We start from the raw sequence: 13,921 nt of genomic DNA, 5'->3' as shown, positions 1-13,921 counted from the left end.
AGAGAAGAGATCATGACGGGATTGGGCTAAAACAGTTGGCCTACAACACTAATATCCAACATTCAAACTATAACGAACTACTACAAACTAATAATAAGTATATATCTAATTAAGAACAGGGTTACAGGGTTACAGATTAGAAGTACAATAGAGTTTCTATGGTCTACATATGGAGAAAAATCAAATCACACTTACTTTTTTTTTTTTTTTTTGATTATTAATTATTGATATTATTCATTGCACATTTAATTGATTCATTACACAATTCAATACACACACATTCACATTTTTGGATTTGGATTATTTTTGAGATCGAATTGGGTTTTTGGTTTGTATTTGTATATAGTTTATATTTTATTTTATTTTTTTTTTTTTGGTTTTCGTTGAAAGGAGTGGAAAAAACATCGAAAAGAACATGGATTATTGAAAAATAGTTTTAGCAAATATTCATACTAAGGCCGATGATTTAGTAGAACTTGATTATAATGCTGGTTTGCCAACATATATTCTCACCTGATCCTGTTGCTGCATGTTGTTGTTATTGTTGTTGTTGTTGCTGTTGTTATTGTTGTTGTTGGTGTTGTGATTGCTGCCAGCGGCAGATAAAGGATTGGAACTATCGCATAAACTGCCAGTGATATGAAGTCGTGCCACACCGCCAATACTAGGGCCACCACCAGCACCACCACCACCGCCGCCGCCGCCGCCTGGACCACCACCAGCACCGCCAAGATCGGCTATATTTGGAGCACCAGGCAATTGGCCAAAACTATTAACGCCAGCATGCAAAGCGGTTAACGCTGCCTTGGGTAAATCACAATCCTTGGGGCCTAACAAAGATGATGATTTCATAGCATTAGATTAAGTGAAAATTTATCAAGGAAAACTAAAAACGAGAAAAGCAACTCAAATAGAATCTTAACTATGTATATAGCCTTAATCCCAAACCGATCTTCAATCCCTTTATTATTCACTTGAGGCCTTTTGCGGGCTCTAAAGATGCTTTTAGATTTTATCTGCCCAAATTATGTTTATATTGGTGTGAACTTTTTATGTTTCAATGTAATTTACAAATATTTATATAACAAAAGACAAAAATGTAAACAATTTTCATTGGCCTAAAACAAGAGAAGAAATCAGAATGTATTGATACTCAAAAGAAAACCTAAACCTTATCTGTTACTAAGCCATTTTCCACACTTTGTTTATTCTTATTATCGGCCTTACAATTTAGTATTAAGTCAGTAACTTGTTAAAGTGAATTTTAAATTAAAAAAAAAAGGAATTATATTCATTGTTTACATTTAAAATACACTAACTTTTTTTGTTCAAATTGTTTAATATGTTAAACAAACAAAAGGCAAAGACTTCAAGCTCAGCAAATAGTCAAAACAAGAGGCTAAAATTAAGAACCGTGAAGGCTTTTCGCCTTTTGGTGACTGGCAAACAAAAGTTTTTTACTTGTTAAAATTAGTTAATAGAAGAAGATTCCAATTGTATATTTAATAATACAGCTTTTTTAATATAAAATACAAGTAAATTGTTTGCCTTGAAGAGGGTTAACGAGGAGTAAACGAAATATATTCATGAAATGAGAAAGAAATCACACTTTTTGTTTTCAGAGGGGACTTATCATTAAATGTAAACTTGTAAGTCATAAAATATACAATGATAACAATCGTCTTCTATTTAAGTTGAAAATTCAAGATGTGATTAACTAAATAATATTGAATTTCTGTTAAACACAAGAGCAATCACCTTTACTTAACTTATTATTTCTAAAATATTTTGTCGATTTTAATGGAAAAAAATTTCTTCAGCTTATGTTTGAAGAGCTAAGAGCACTTGAGCAGATTTTAGTTTCTAATTTGATCCTTTAAACCTTTTAATGGCAATTCGCTTTATAAATAAAATGTTTATACTTCTAGTGCCCAAAAATATATGTGTACATATATATATGTATACATATATACTAAATCCTAAAAGACATAAACACTATGATAAAGTTTTTTTAGTGACGCTCTTTAAACATTTTTTCAATGATTAATCATTCCATTAATTTGTTTGAGTTTCACTTATAATATAACTTTTTTATCTTTTGAATAAAATGTAGTTAAAATTAATTATTTTTGGGAGTTTGTTTCTTATTTTTCCTTGGGTTTTGACAAGGTCATGACTGAGTTAAATTGTTGTTTCTTTTATAAATTATTTAAATTATTGAGATGTTTGTGTTGAAATTTCACTATTTATCGTGCACTCCCACACTCACTAAAATTGATTTTCCGATACGTATATATAGGTATGTATATATATGCTATATATGCGTATAAAGACAATTTCTATTGTCGTCACCGAATTGTGTTAGTGCGGACAAAATAACGAACGATGTTGCGTATTGCTCAAACCGAACTAACTGCGGCGATCGGATTGAATTGAATTTTTCAACAACCTGTCATTCAAAAAACAACGAAAAAAAAGATGCCAAAAACAGTAACAAAACAAGTGAGAGAGAGAGAGAGAGAGCTGAATCTCAACTGAGGTGCGATACAACGCACGAACACAAATACAGTAACAGATACGGATACAAATGCAATGGCAGGAGATACAGATACATTTCGAATGCTAACCCCTTTTTTTTTTTCATTTTCTCAATTTTTAACCCTCTATGTAACGTACGCTTTGGTTGTACAACAACAACAGGGACTACTACTTGTTACAACAACATCAAATACAAACATTTGTTGTTGCCGTTGCCAATGGAGTGGGTTGACTGGGCTAGTGCCTCATCTCCGTTGCCGTCGTCGTTGTCGTTGTCGATGTCGAAGTCGGAGGCTCAAACGCTCGGAGACCTCATCTCTTGGAATTTTTAACATATACGTGTGAGAGAGACTCAATATCTCAGTCCGTGTCTGTCTGTCTATCTGACTGACTGACTGACTCGAACTCTTTTTCTTCTCTGTTGTTGTTTTTTATTCGACTCTGCTACAAGTTAAACATTTACTCATCGCCAGTTGATGCGAACTCTTGCCTCTCCATACAATAACCTTTTCGGGATGCCCACCCCTACCCCTCCTCCTCCTCCACCTCCTCCCCCCCACCACCACCTACTACTGTTGCGTCTCCTCCATGTCACCTGTCGATGTTGTCATGATACTCATTTAATTATGCACAACTCTGCGATTTCTCAGTCTGTGTGTGTGCCAAAGTGAAGGTGTGTAGGCGGAAAAGTGTGCAATTTCCATTGAAAGCAAAAACCCAAAGAAAATCATAAAAGGGGGAAATTATTTGAGACTCATTGTCAGTGAGATCAGTTTTACTTCTGTTCTGTTCTGTGCGGTCAGTTGCCTTTGATGTGTAAGACAAACAAGGCTTTCAATGATTTTTATTGTTTCGAAATGGACTTGTTAAAATTTCGGTAACTTCACAAGGAGAGATTGCTGCTGCTGCTGCTCGTGATGTTGCTGCTGGCCATGTCGTTGGCAATGCAGGCCAATCAACAGGTTTCTTTTTTATCTCCACCTTGCCATTTAGTTAGAAGTTTTGCTTGTTGGCTGCTGACGCCACATAAAAATCCAAATTAAACATCAACAAATCCAAGTGAAGAAGAAAAAAAAAACGCTTTTCAACGACATTCCCGCCCATATCTGATATACATATGTGTATGTATGTATGTGTGTGTGTGTGTATGTTGTTGTTGCACAGTTCACTCGCTTTTAAAGCGTTACCAGTAAAGTGCTAATTTTTACACATACACCCAGAGCGGCTACTGTTCATTAGCAAATTTTTCCCTCCCTTTTGGTAGTCATAGTAGTAGTAGTAGTAAGCAATCCGTCCCCAATTGTTACTCGCCCCAAGCTCCATCCTCGTCATCATCAGAAGTAGAAGTGCAATCTATGCGTTTGTCAAACAAACAAGACGAGGGGAAAGGTATGTCTTAGCTTGCAACCAGTGGCAGGTTGTAACTGTAACTTGATTGAGTGCTCACTGCTGCCACTCCGGCTCCTGTCATCATCATCATCATCATCATCATATTTTTAGAGCATTACGCAGAAGCCAGAAACCCGACCGACCCAGACTTGAGCCACTCCGCTCGTGATTAGTAAATTTAAGGCGCGGTGTTAGGTGCTATGTATCTACTTCCATCTTGCAGCCACTACCATCAGTGACTACAGATACGACTGAAGCCATAGCCTCAAACTCATCATCAACTCATCTCTCGAATTCACGCTCGATGGCAACATCTCAAATACTCCAAAGAAGTGCGACTTTTAACATTCAACTGTGCCAATGCCCAGTGGGTCCGGACTTATCTTACTTTTTGCCTGCCTTCCTTCTGTTTCCCACCGAAATCACGTTTTGGCTTTTACTTCGGTCGGTTTGGGGGGTTTCACAAAAATAACGCCACTTCTCGAAATCGCACTCCTCTCTCACTATCTCCTCTATCGTTCATTCGTTTCCCCCTGGCTCAATCTTGCTCTCCAGTTCGTCTAACTTGAATGTTTTTACAGTTGTAACACATAAATATGAAAATATCAAATGTCTGCTTACTATATATTTATTTTCACTGGCCAAAGAGACGTTACTTCACAAGCGTATTACGCAACTCCACAAGAACTTGATATTAAATCTAGATCTTTCGAGTTTTGTATAAAGATCTTGAACCATTTTTCAAGTCATACAACAAATTTTCAAATTCTTTTGAGACAATTGAAAAATTAAACCTCTCTATTGCATTTGAATATTGACTTTATCATGTGAATATGTAGATTCACAGTTTGTTTTAGACTCATATCTTAACTCATTTTCGGATTTCGGTGTAGATGTTGGCGATTAAATTCGGTCTCGGATATCAAAACTCTTGTAATTCAAATGGTAAAATATAGTTTCTAGGTTATTTAAATGGTAAAATATAGTTTTTAGGTTATTATCTTACATCTATCTATGTATATAACGAGTGTAAAAAATTGATGTAGAAATATATTCACATTTACATTTTAACACCAATTTCTGCTTTTACTTTTAATATTTTAGTTTTACAAGGATTTTTATTATAAGTAATAGAAGCGAATCTGGGCCAAGCCAAAACTTCAAAAGGAGATAATAAGCTCTCTGAAGTAAGACACATATATCTATTATGGACCAGTTTAGTTTCTAAATTGGCAAGTAAGAGATTTAGTCCCTGACTGTAAGGCTGGGTGATGGTTGAATTGATTACCTACTCTATTTGAATGAATTTGAATTCTTTTATAAATACCATAACAAAAAGAGAAGTAGGAGGGAAAGTAAGAAGGCTTCAGCGGTCCTTTTTAATTCATATGGAAACTTTAATTAAACCAAATAGGATGCTCTTCCTCTTACTGTATTGTTTACCATAATTTAAGGCCCACAATTGATTAAGTTTATTTGATGCATTCATCAGATTTGAGTTAGTAATCATAGAGTTCGGAGATGGATGACGAATTAATTCGATGTCATCGGATTGGAAAAATCCACTCATTTTTAAAGGGAGAGATGAAACATTTTTGTCCAAATCAGTTGGCTGAAATGTTTGATGGCCATGTTTATTTCAGTGGGTCTAATGTTGTCTAATTGGACACCATCATAAGCATAATCATCATTATAGTGATAACATTCGAATCAATCATATACATATGCGCACCTAATTTGCTTCGGTCCAAAGCACAACACACACACACACACACACACACACACACACACAACTACACACCGTCCAGTATTTGCAGAAACGTGAATTAGAACGCATGGGAAACGGCCATTTTAGTTTCGAAACGAAACGTAACGAACGAACTGAAAACCGCACAAAGCGATTAATTAATTAAAATTGGCAAACATGAATTTATCGCGCAAGCAATTTGCACAATTTGCACAAATCAGTTTGTGTCTGTTTTTCGTGCGCGAAATGCAAAATATCGTGTGAGCCACAAAATATATGGGCCTAAAGGCCTATCTCTCTCTCTGACTCTCTCTCTCGCTCTGTCTCTATCTGGGCACCCAGAATCCCAGCTATCCAGCTATCTCTATGGGTCGTCAGATGCATGCACACTGTGCATAATTATTGAAATTTGGAAATTGTGCGGTTTTTAGGCCGGGCTGGCAGTCTGGATGGTTGGTTCATTGGTTGGTTGGTTGTAAACCGCAAAACATGGAACTGAATTCAGCAGCAACCGCAAAACATTTCGATACAAACGGTTTTCAAAAGAGGTGGGCCATGGATTGGCGGTGAGGTAGGGGATAGTAGAGGGTAGAGGGCAATAGGCACATATTTCACTAGCGCAGAATACCGCAAAAATGCCATTGCACGGCGAGGAAGAAAGAGAACGAGGGGCCAAATAGCTGAGAAAGAGAGGGGGCGAAATGCTAGGCAAAGTCTGCTTAAATTACAAATGCAATCATGAAATTAATTTAATTAATCCGAGGTATATAAAATTGTTGCCCTTCTCTGCTTTCCCTCGAAATGTTAATAAAATGCGATTTAAGTTTTTCGCGACATTTGCAGAATATGCAAATTAAATGACTCAGAAAGATAGAGATGGAGCAAAAGAGACACACAGAGAGAGAGAGAGAGAGAGAGAGCTGTTTTGTATTTCCTTTTTTGCGCCTGTAAATTGTTCTTAATTGTGGCAAGTCTGAGCCCAAGCCCCAAGCTCCAATCGGCTCCCTTCCCTTTTGGAAAAACCTCAATATGCAAATTTTGCCCTTCTGTTCTCTTCTCTTCTTCTTTGCATAGTTTTTTTGTTGTTTATGTGGTGGCGGACTCCGAAAAGGCTTAGGAAATTTATTATGGCCAGACTTTGTGGTGAAAAAGCTAGCAAAAGGATTTCAAAAAAGGATTATTTTTTGTATAGGAGGCGCAATGCGAAACATTGAAATTTATGGCCTTAACACAAATAGGAAAAGAAACCAAAAACAAAACCAAAATATTAATTCAGCACAAAAAAATCGACAGAAAATGTGCCTCGAATGAACTTGCATATGGAACTGTGATCCATTAGATCTCTTAGGTAAGTATAACTTTGATTCACTGGGCAAATCAGTGAAACTTTAAGATATGAAAGATGAAAATTTCAGCAACTACCTCTAAAGTACATATTGTTCAATCAAATAAGACAACATTTTTCCTTGAGAACCTGTTTAGTTGAATTAATTTTACGCTATATAATTAATAGTTCTGACCAAGTGACATTTTGTAAACTTTTTTGTAGTCATATTTCATCAAACTTGTCGATTTTAATAAAGTGATTTTGGTTATCGATTAAATTCAAAGAAGTTCCCATTGTTTTAATTCGACCACATTCTCTTCTCCTCAACCGTTTTTATACCCTTGCAGAGGGTATTATAAAATTGGTCAGATGTTTGTAACGCACAGAAGGAGACGTTTCCGACCCCATAAAGTATATATATTCTTGATCAGCATGAGAAGCTAAGTCGATATAGCCATGTCCGTCTGTCCGTCTGACCGTCTGTCCGTCGGTGCGTACGCGTTTTACTCAGCCATCTTAAGAGCTATCGGGATGAAATTTTTTTTGGGACCTTTTTTTTACCCGGGTGAGATAAAGTATGAAAATCTTTGGGATCGGACCACTATATCATATAGCTCTAGAAGAAACATTTTTGCAAAAATTGGAGTATCCCCATGAAATTTACCAATATGATAGTAATAGATATAAAATCTCAGATCCCAAAATTTGAATCTGATCCGATAAATAGAACACAAGTTACAGTCAATATAAATCGGTTCAAACGCTGCCGGCAGCGCTGCTTGCTGCCTACTACTGCCATCATCAAATCAACAGAGCACACGCATACACACACAGACGCAACGCTACATGAACTGTATGTGTATGCGTGCCGTGCTTTGCTTAGAAAATGATGGAAGAAGAAAAACTTGTGGTAAAAAGAGAAATAATATTTTGTTTGTGTATTGATGAATTGAGTTGCAGGGAAAGAAATTTCAAAAAGGAAAAATATTATTGCCAAGTATACTGCAAGGGTATATAAACTTCGGCATAGCCGAAGTTAGCTTCTTTGATATTTTATTTTATTCCAATCCTTAAGTAGCTAAGCTGCCTCTTGTCTTTCTTTTACCACAATAAAAAATTTTGAGTTCTTCCTAATTAAAATTGGTCAATTTAAAATTTACATGCCAAATAAATTTATGGAAATCGGAATTGATCTTTGCTTTCGTTTCTATATTTAAGAAATTTACATATTTTATTCGCTATCAACTGAGTTGCTCTCAAGACCATATATTACCTTAGAATAATCAAATGCGATTCCATATTCTAAAAGCACTTAGATATGAAATCGACTGGTGATTGAAAACGTTCTCGAAACTTTTCTAATACTTATATTGACTAGTTTACTGCTTTAAGCCAGTTATCATATAGTTTTATTTGATCAATTGGAAAATTTATTTCGTTAAGTATAAACATGGAAACTTTTATAAATTTCTAGCTTTAATGATTGATGAATTGACACTTAAAAGTCCTGGAAGATCCTTGGTATTGAAATGAAAGGTCTTTCGATTTTGAGCAAATTTAGCTAGATCTAAACAAATTGGAGACTATTGGCTTAAAGACTCAATGATTATATTGAGACATTCTTGTTTTTAAAATGCTCTTAACGATTATGAATCATTCATCACTAGGATTCATCCACAATATTCGAATAAAGAATGGAAATTATTTAAAAGCTTAAGTATTCAATTTTTGAACTTTGTGTGTAAATATTTTAATATTTCAATAAAATATCCAAATATGGAATATAGCGCCATTTATTATACTTAAAAGCTCTCTTAATGTGAGTAATTAAAGCTACAATATATTTCAAATTAATTTCGAATTTTAAATTTCCCTGTAAGATAAAAAGCCAGATTAACGCAATAGGCGTATTTGCTTTTCAAATACTTAAATGATTCAATAGTTAACAATTAATTTAATTCTGTTTTAGAAAATAAATAAAGATGTATTAGAAATACAAATAAAAAGTATTAAGTATTATATACATATGTATATCTATATACATATTTAGATATTCTTTATTTGAGACTCCTCAAAAATTGACCAAAATATGAACTTTAAACTAAACTAAATATCTATCCATAGAAAAGCCAATTTTTATTGATAAAATTACGATTCCATTTCGCATAAAAAATAATTTTTGAAATAAAGTAAATAAATTCAAAACTATTCGCTTATTGTTGTCATTGGTTTTGATTCGATTCTTTTGTTTGTATTGGCAATAAAATGAAATATGTGTGTTCCCTGCGAATATTTGCAATTGTGTGGGAATTACTATGGGAAAAATGCATTGAGTATACGCAGTGTTGTGCACCAACAGCAGCAGCAGGAGCAGAGAAAACTTGTGTATGAAAAATGGCAATAAATTAATAAAAGTAATTAATTACTTTGAGAAACAACAGGGCATGAGTGTGTGTGTGTGTGAGAGAGAGAGATAGAGTGGGTGCAAGTGAATGGTTGATAAAAATTGAATAAAAAAAATGCCGCGCAACATAAATTTCTCATGTTGGCAGTTGCAGAAAAGTGCAGTTGGCTGATTGCCCTTGCCCTTGCTTTAGTCGTTGGCTACAAAAATTGATTGCCAAAATTGAAAGTACTTGAAAAATTATCAACAATGTGGTAGAAAAAAGCGATTACATTAATGTGAATGAATTCGAATGTACATTTTGATATAAATATATGTGTATTTACATACATATATGTATATACTTTGATAATTATGTGTACAATGTACAAATGTAATTTACAGCACAATTTGCGGCATATTTAAAAGAGCAATTATGGCAATTAACACACAGTCAGTCCAAGCGATTCCAATCCCAACCCGCACCCACTCATCAATGATGATGATGTCGATGTCGATGCTAAACCTGAGGCTCCAACTTGCTGGTGATGATGATGAGAAGCGCCGAGTTAGTTAAATATACAACTTAATTATTGCTAAATGCATGCGACACCAAGCGCCAACTGTTTAGACGGCTCAATTATAGGCCATTTAGCAGAATCAATCGGGCTCAAAGGCAATCGGCAATCGGAAGTAACTACTACTCGGAACGTATGCCAAAGAAATTAGTTTAATTATAGCCAGAGCTGATGGTTTAATACACATATTATTATATATTAGCGTAATTCACTTGCCGATCTTAATTACGACATTTAACCACCTCTGTGTCCCTCTCTCTCGCCTTCATCTCTATCTTCCTCTTCCTCTCTCTCATCCTCTCATATTTACATATAAATAAAATAAATATAAATAAATACTTACCCAGCACATTGGCCCCAAGATTGTTCAGCATGTTTGCCGAAAAGTTTCGTATCGATAAAGTCGACAGTTTGTCTGTGTTTTGGCTTCTTGTGACAAAATTCAATTAGATTGAATTGATTTTATTTAGTTGATTCCCGTTTCTCTTTGCAAGTTTCGTATACTTTTTCGTCTATCACAGTGTGTTCTCAGAACATTCTCCAAAGTATAATTACATTCTGAGCGAATCAGATCGGGGCTAGTTAGCCTCAATTGATATCTGAAAGTTGGATTTAAATCGTTTAGCATATATGTATATTCAAAGCGACGGCAATTCGAAATGTTTTCATTTAATTCCCTCTCACTCCCCTTGTCTTGAGGTCTAAATCTATAAGCAAACCAAAAACATTTCCCTTTCAATAACCGCAAAATGTCTTGATTCTTACAACACTTTTATTGCCTGCCACTTACCTTGGTTTCCCCTCACCCAAGTTGGCTATTGAGGCTGGAGAATTGAGGCGGGTGTTTGGGGGCGGTGTCTCAGACTGCAGATTAAGTCCAGACGACGACGATGACAAAGGCAATCAAATTGCCATAGTAAAAATTAATTAAATGCCTTGACCATAAAAAAGCCAAAGAAATTAAATCGAAGTCACTTGGCCGGAAGTTGAAAAGTTTCCTTCTTGGCACGCAACACACACACACACATGCTCACTCCAACACACACACACACACACGCACACACACACTGACAACACGCAATAAAACGGAAGTTGTATCGTTTATTGATGAAATGTTTGACCAACTGACAGCTGAACACAGTCCTCAATACACTTATGTATGTAGGTTTAATTTTTTGTTACAGGTGCGGCTGACCTTAAGTTACTTTCTTTGTTAGTTAATTGATTTTACTTTCGGGATCACACAATTTCACTTGTTTATCTTTCATGTTATATTTTTGCATATTTTTAGTTGTTTTGTATTTTGTTTTGGCGACGGCATCTCACATTCATTTCACAAAAATTTCTATTCAGTTTGCTGTGAATTGCTCTGAATTGGCGACGGGAACGGAATGGAACGGAAAACCGCGTAACGCTTCCTTAGCGGACTCGCTTGCATTTGAAAGCAAGTGCGAAAAAATCAAAATCAAAACCGAATCGACTCCGCCATCATCATCATCATCATTGTCGTCGTCGCGATGATGAAGAAGTCATCATGGGGATGATGACGATGATGATGATGACGATGATAAGAACAACAACCTGCCCTGCGCACTGACAATGCCTTCAATGAACCAACTGCACCCCCTGCATGCCCACCCCCCCTTAGACAACAATCGACGGGTAGTAAGCCGCCTCAGTGTCGTGTTATCTGGCCTGTGTGGGTTATCTCTTTTGCATTGATTTGCCCAAAAGGAGAAGAGAACAACAATATATACATGTGTATGTATGCGGCCATAATGGACGCAATTGGTTGCACTAGCTGACTCGCTCTAACCTCTGACTGCTCTGAAAGCCATTTGGCCCATTCCTCACCGCTGATTGGCTGTTCAATCTTTCCAGCCTGCTGATTGGCTGATGCTAAAAACTTCTTCACAGTAGCATAACAGCTGGCTGTAAGGATTTCGATAGCGATTTTGCAGCAGGGTCCTTGCTGGATCTATCGATAATCGAGAAACTTGACCCTATACACTGTAAGAAAAAAATAATCAAAGCATAGAACAAGCTCAAGCGATGAAACTTGTTTTCCTGGACAGATAGTTTTATTAAACATTTGTTTCTTTTAAGTTTTGTTTGGGTTTTCTGTGGCATCCATGGTGGTGGAAAATTGTGGAATTTTCAGCTTTTCATGTTGCCAGAGCAGCCGAGAAGCGCGTGGCTTTATTTCTCTATCTATATTTGCCACGTGCCAGTCGGTCGGTCGCTCGCTCGCCTGTTCACCTGTTGTCGTTTATTAGTTTCTTCCCCTTATTCGCTGGAATTTGATAATATTTTGCATGCTGCACAAATGTCGAATTAGCCAGACAAAGAATGTCCCCGGCAGAACGAAATGAACGAAATGTCATGGCAACCGCGCAATTCAAAGGGACAGCAACAGCAGCGAGGCCCTTTACCTTCCTTTTTTGATATTCTCTCCATCATATTCCGTCATGACCAAGCCGCCACTCATGAAACTGGCTACACTTTATACTACATTCAAACATCATCTACCTTTCTTCTTTTTTTTATCAGTGTTTTTTTCTCTCTTTCCATTTCTTGGATACACACATACATACATACATATGTATGTACATGTATGAGATATGAACGCGGGGCGTTAATTGAAAACTCAAAGCAGAAAGACCACAATAAAGTGTCTGTACAGCAAATAAAAAATCAAATACAAGTAAAACTGGAAAGGGGTGTCGGGGAGGGGGCCACAACGTTCAAAAGAAATATCAATTTGTCAGCCATGATGATGACTGTACAGTGTGCACCCAGGTCTTTACTTTGGTTTCCAAATAAGTTCGATGTGTAATTACAATCGAGGCTGCATCTCCATTCTCTTTGAGCCAAGTCAGATAATTTTGGCAAGGGGGCTGGACCAAGATCTTTTAATTCAACTAAATTGCAACTCCTAAATCGTCATAAAACTAGTCGTAGTTATGATAGGAATAACTAACTAGATAGTTAGGCAAGTCAAAAGTGTATTTCTCTACTGTGTAGATATCGGCCAGGAGTCATCTGGCCGAAGTATACCTACTTAAAATTTTGTAAGAGATATAATTAAGAATTTATTGGTACCGATGAGCATTTTAATTTACTCCCTACTACTACTTTAATATATGTATGTATTAGACCAAGAATTTTTGCAATCAAATTAATTATTGCTTAAATTGTATATTTTCTGCTTTTATTTTTGAAAATTTGTAAAGTTTCTAACTCTTTTTAAAGTGAAATATGTATTAATTAAATATACACAGTTTTAAGAAATTTCCTCAGAGTAAACAGTTTTTTATTGATCATTGGGAGTTATTTTCCAAAGTACATATCTTAAAACATATGTTTAATTATTATACCATGCACCCATAGTGTGAAAGGGTATATTAAAGTCACCCAAATGTACGTAATAGGCAAAAGGAAGCTTTTCCAACCCCATAAAGTATACATATATATTCCTCATTAGCATCAACAGTCGATCTACCCATGTCCGTCTGTCCGTCCGTCCGCCTGTCTGTATATATGTACATCAGACCTCGGAGATTGGAAGAGCAAGAAGCACCAAATTTGGTTTGTAGACTCGTGTAGTATGGTACAGTTATCCAGTTTCTTTTAAATTTTAGCCACGCCTACTTTCGCCTCCATAATTTAGAACAAACCGTTTGCCTCCTGCAATTTTTTGATTATAGTAATCAAATTCGACAGACCAAGTAAGCTTGTTTATTTCTACCAACCCAGAAATTTTATTAAAATGGGATTAGAAACATGCCAAATATACGTGAAAATAAATTTTGTAAGAGTGAGCGAGATAGAATATGCTATGAGGCATGTAAAAACCATTTAATAGACATATATTTTTTTTGATATTGGAAGTTTAAAATATTTCTTCACATGGTATACAGAAGTCGGGGAGACGACTCACTTACTTAATTTTTTGTTAT

General features: G+C 35.8%; 1 protein-coding gene across 1 annotated transcript in view; it reads right to left on the bottom strand.

The window, feature by feature from the left end:
- The window catches only part of LOC6652448 (homeobox protein orthopedia), a 30,125-nt gene extending 19,115 nt beyond the window's left edge, over nucleotides 1–11,010 (bottom strand). The window contains exons 1-3 of the mRNA XM_023181215.2: nucleotides 10,753–11,010; nucleotides 10,306–10,561; nucleotides 514–830 (exon numbers count right to left, since the gene is read on the bottom strand). Coding sequence (XP_023036983.1) covers nucleotides 514–830; nucleotides 10,306–10,336 — 348 coding nt within the window. The 5' untranslated portion in view covers nucleotides 10,337–10,561; nucleotides 10,753–11,010. The remainder of the gene's footprint in view (nucleotides 1–513; nucleotides 831–10,305; nucleotides 10,562–10,752) is intronic.
- Nucleotides 11,011–13,921: the final 2,911 nt, after the last annotated feature.

This window comes from Drosophila willistoni (assembly GCF_018902025.1).
Source record: "Drosophila willistoni isolate 14030-0811.24 chromosome 2L unlocalized genomic scaffold, UCI_dwil_1.1 Seg168, whole genome shotgun sequence".
In the NCBI taxonomy this organism is placed as follows: Eukaryota; Metazoa; Arthropoda; class Insecta; order Diptera; family Drosophilidae; genus Drosophila; species Drosophila willistoni.
The sequence above is the reverse complement of the archived record's forward strand: the minus strand, read 5'-3'. Positions and strand labels throughout refer to the sequence as shown.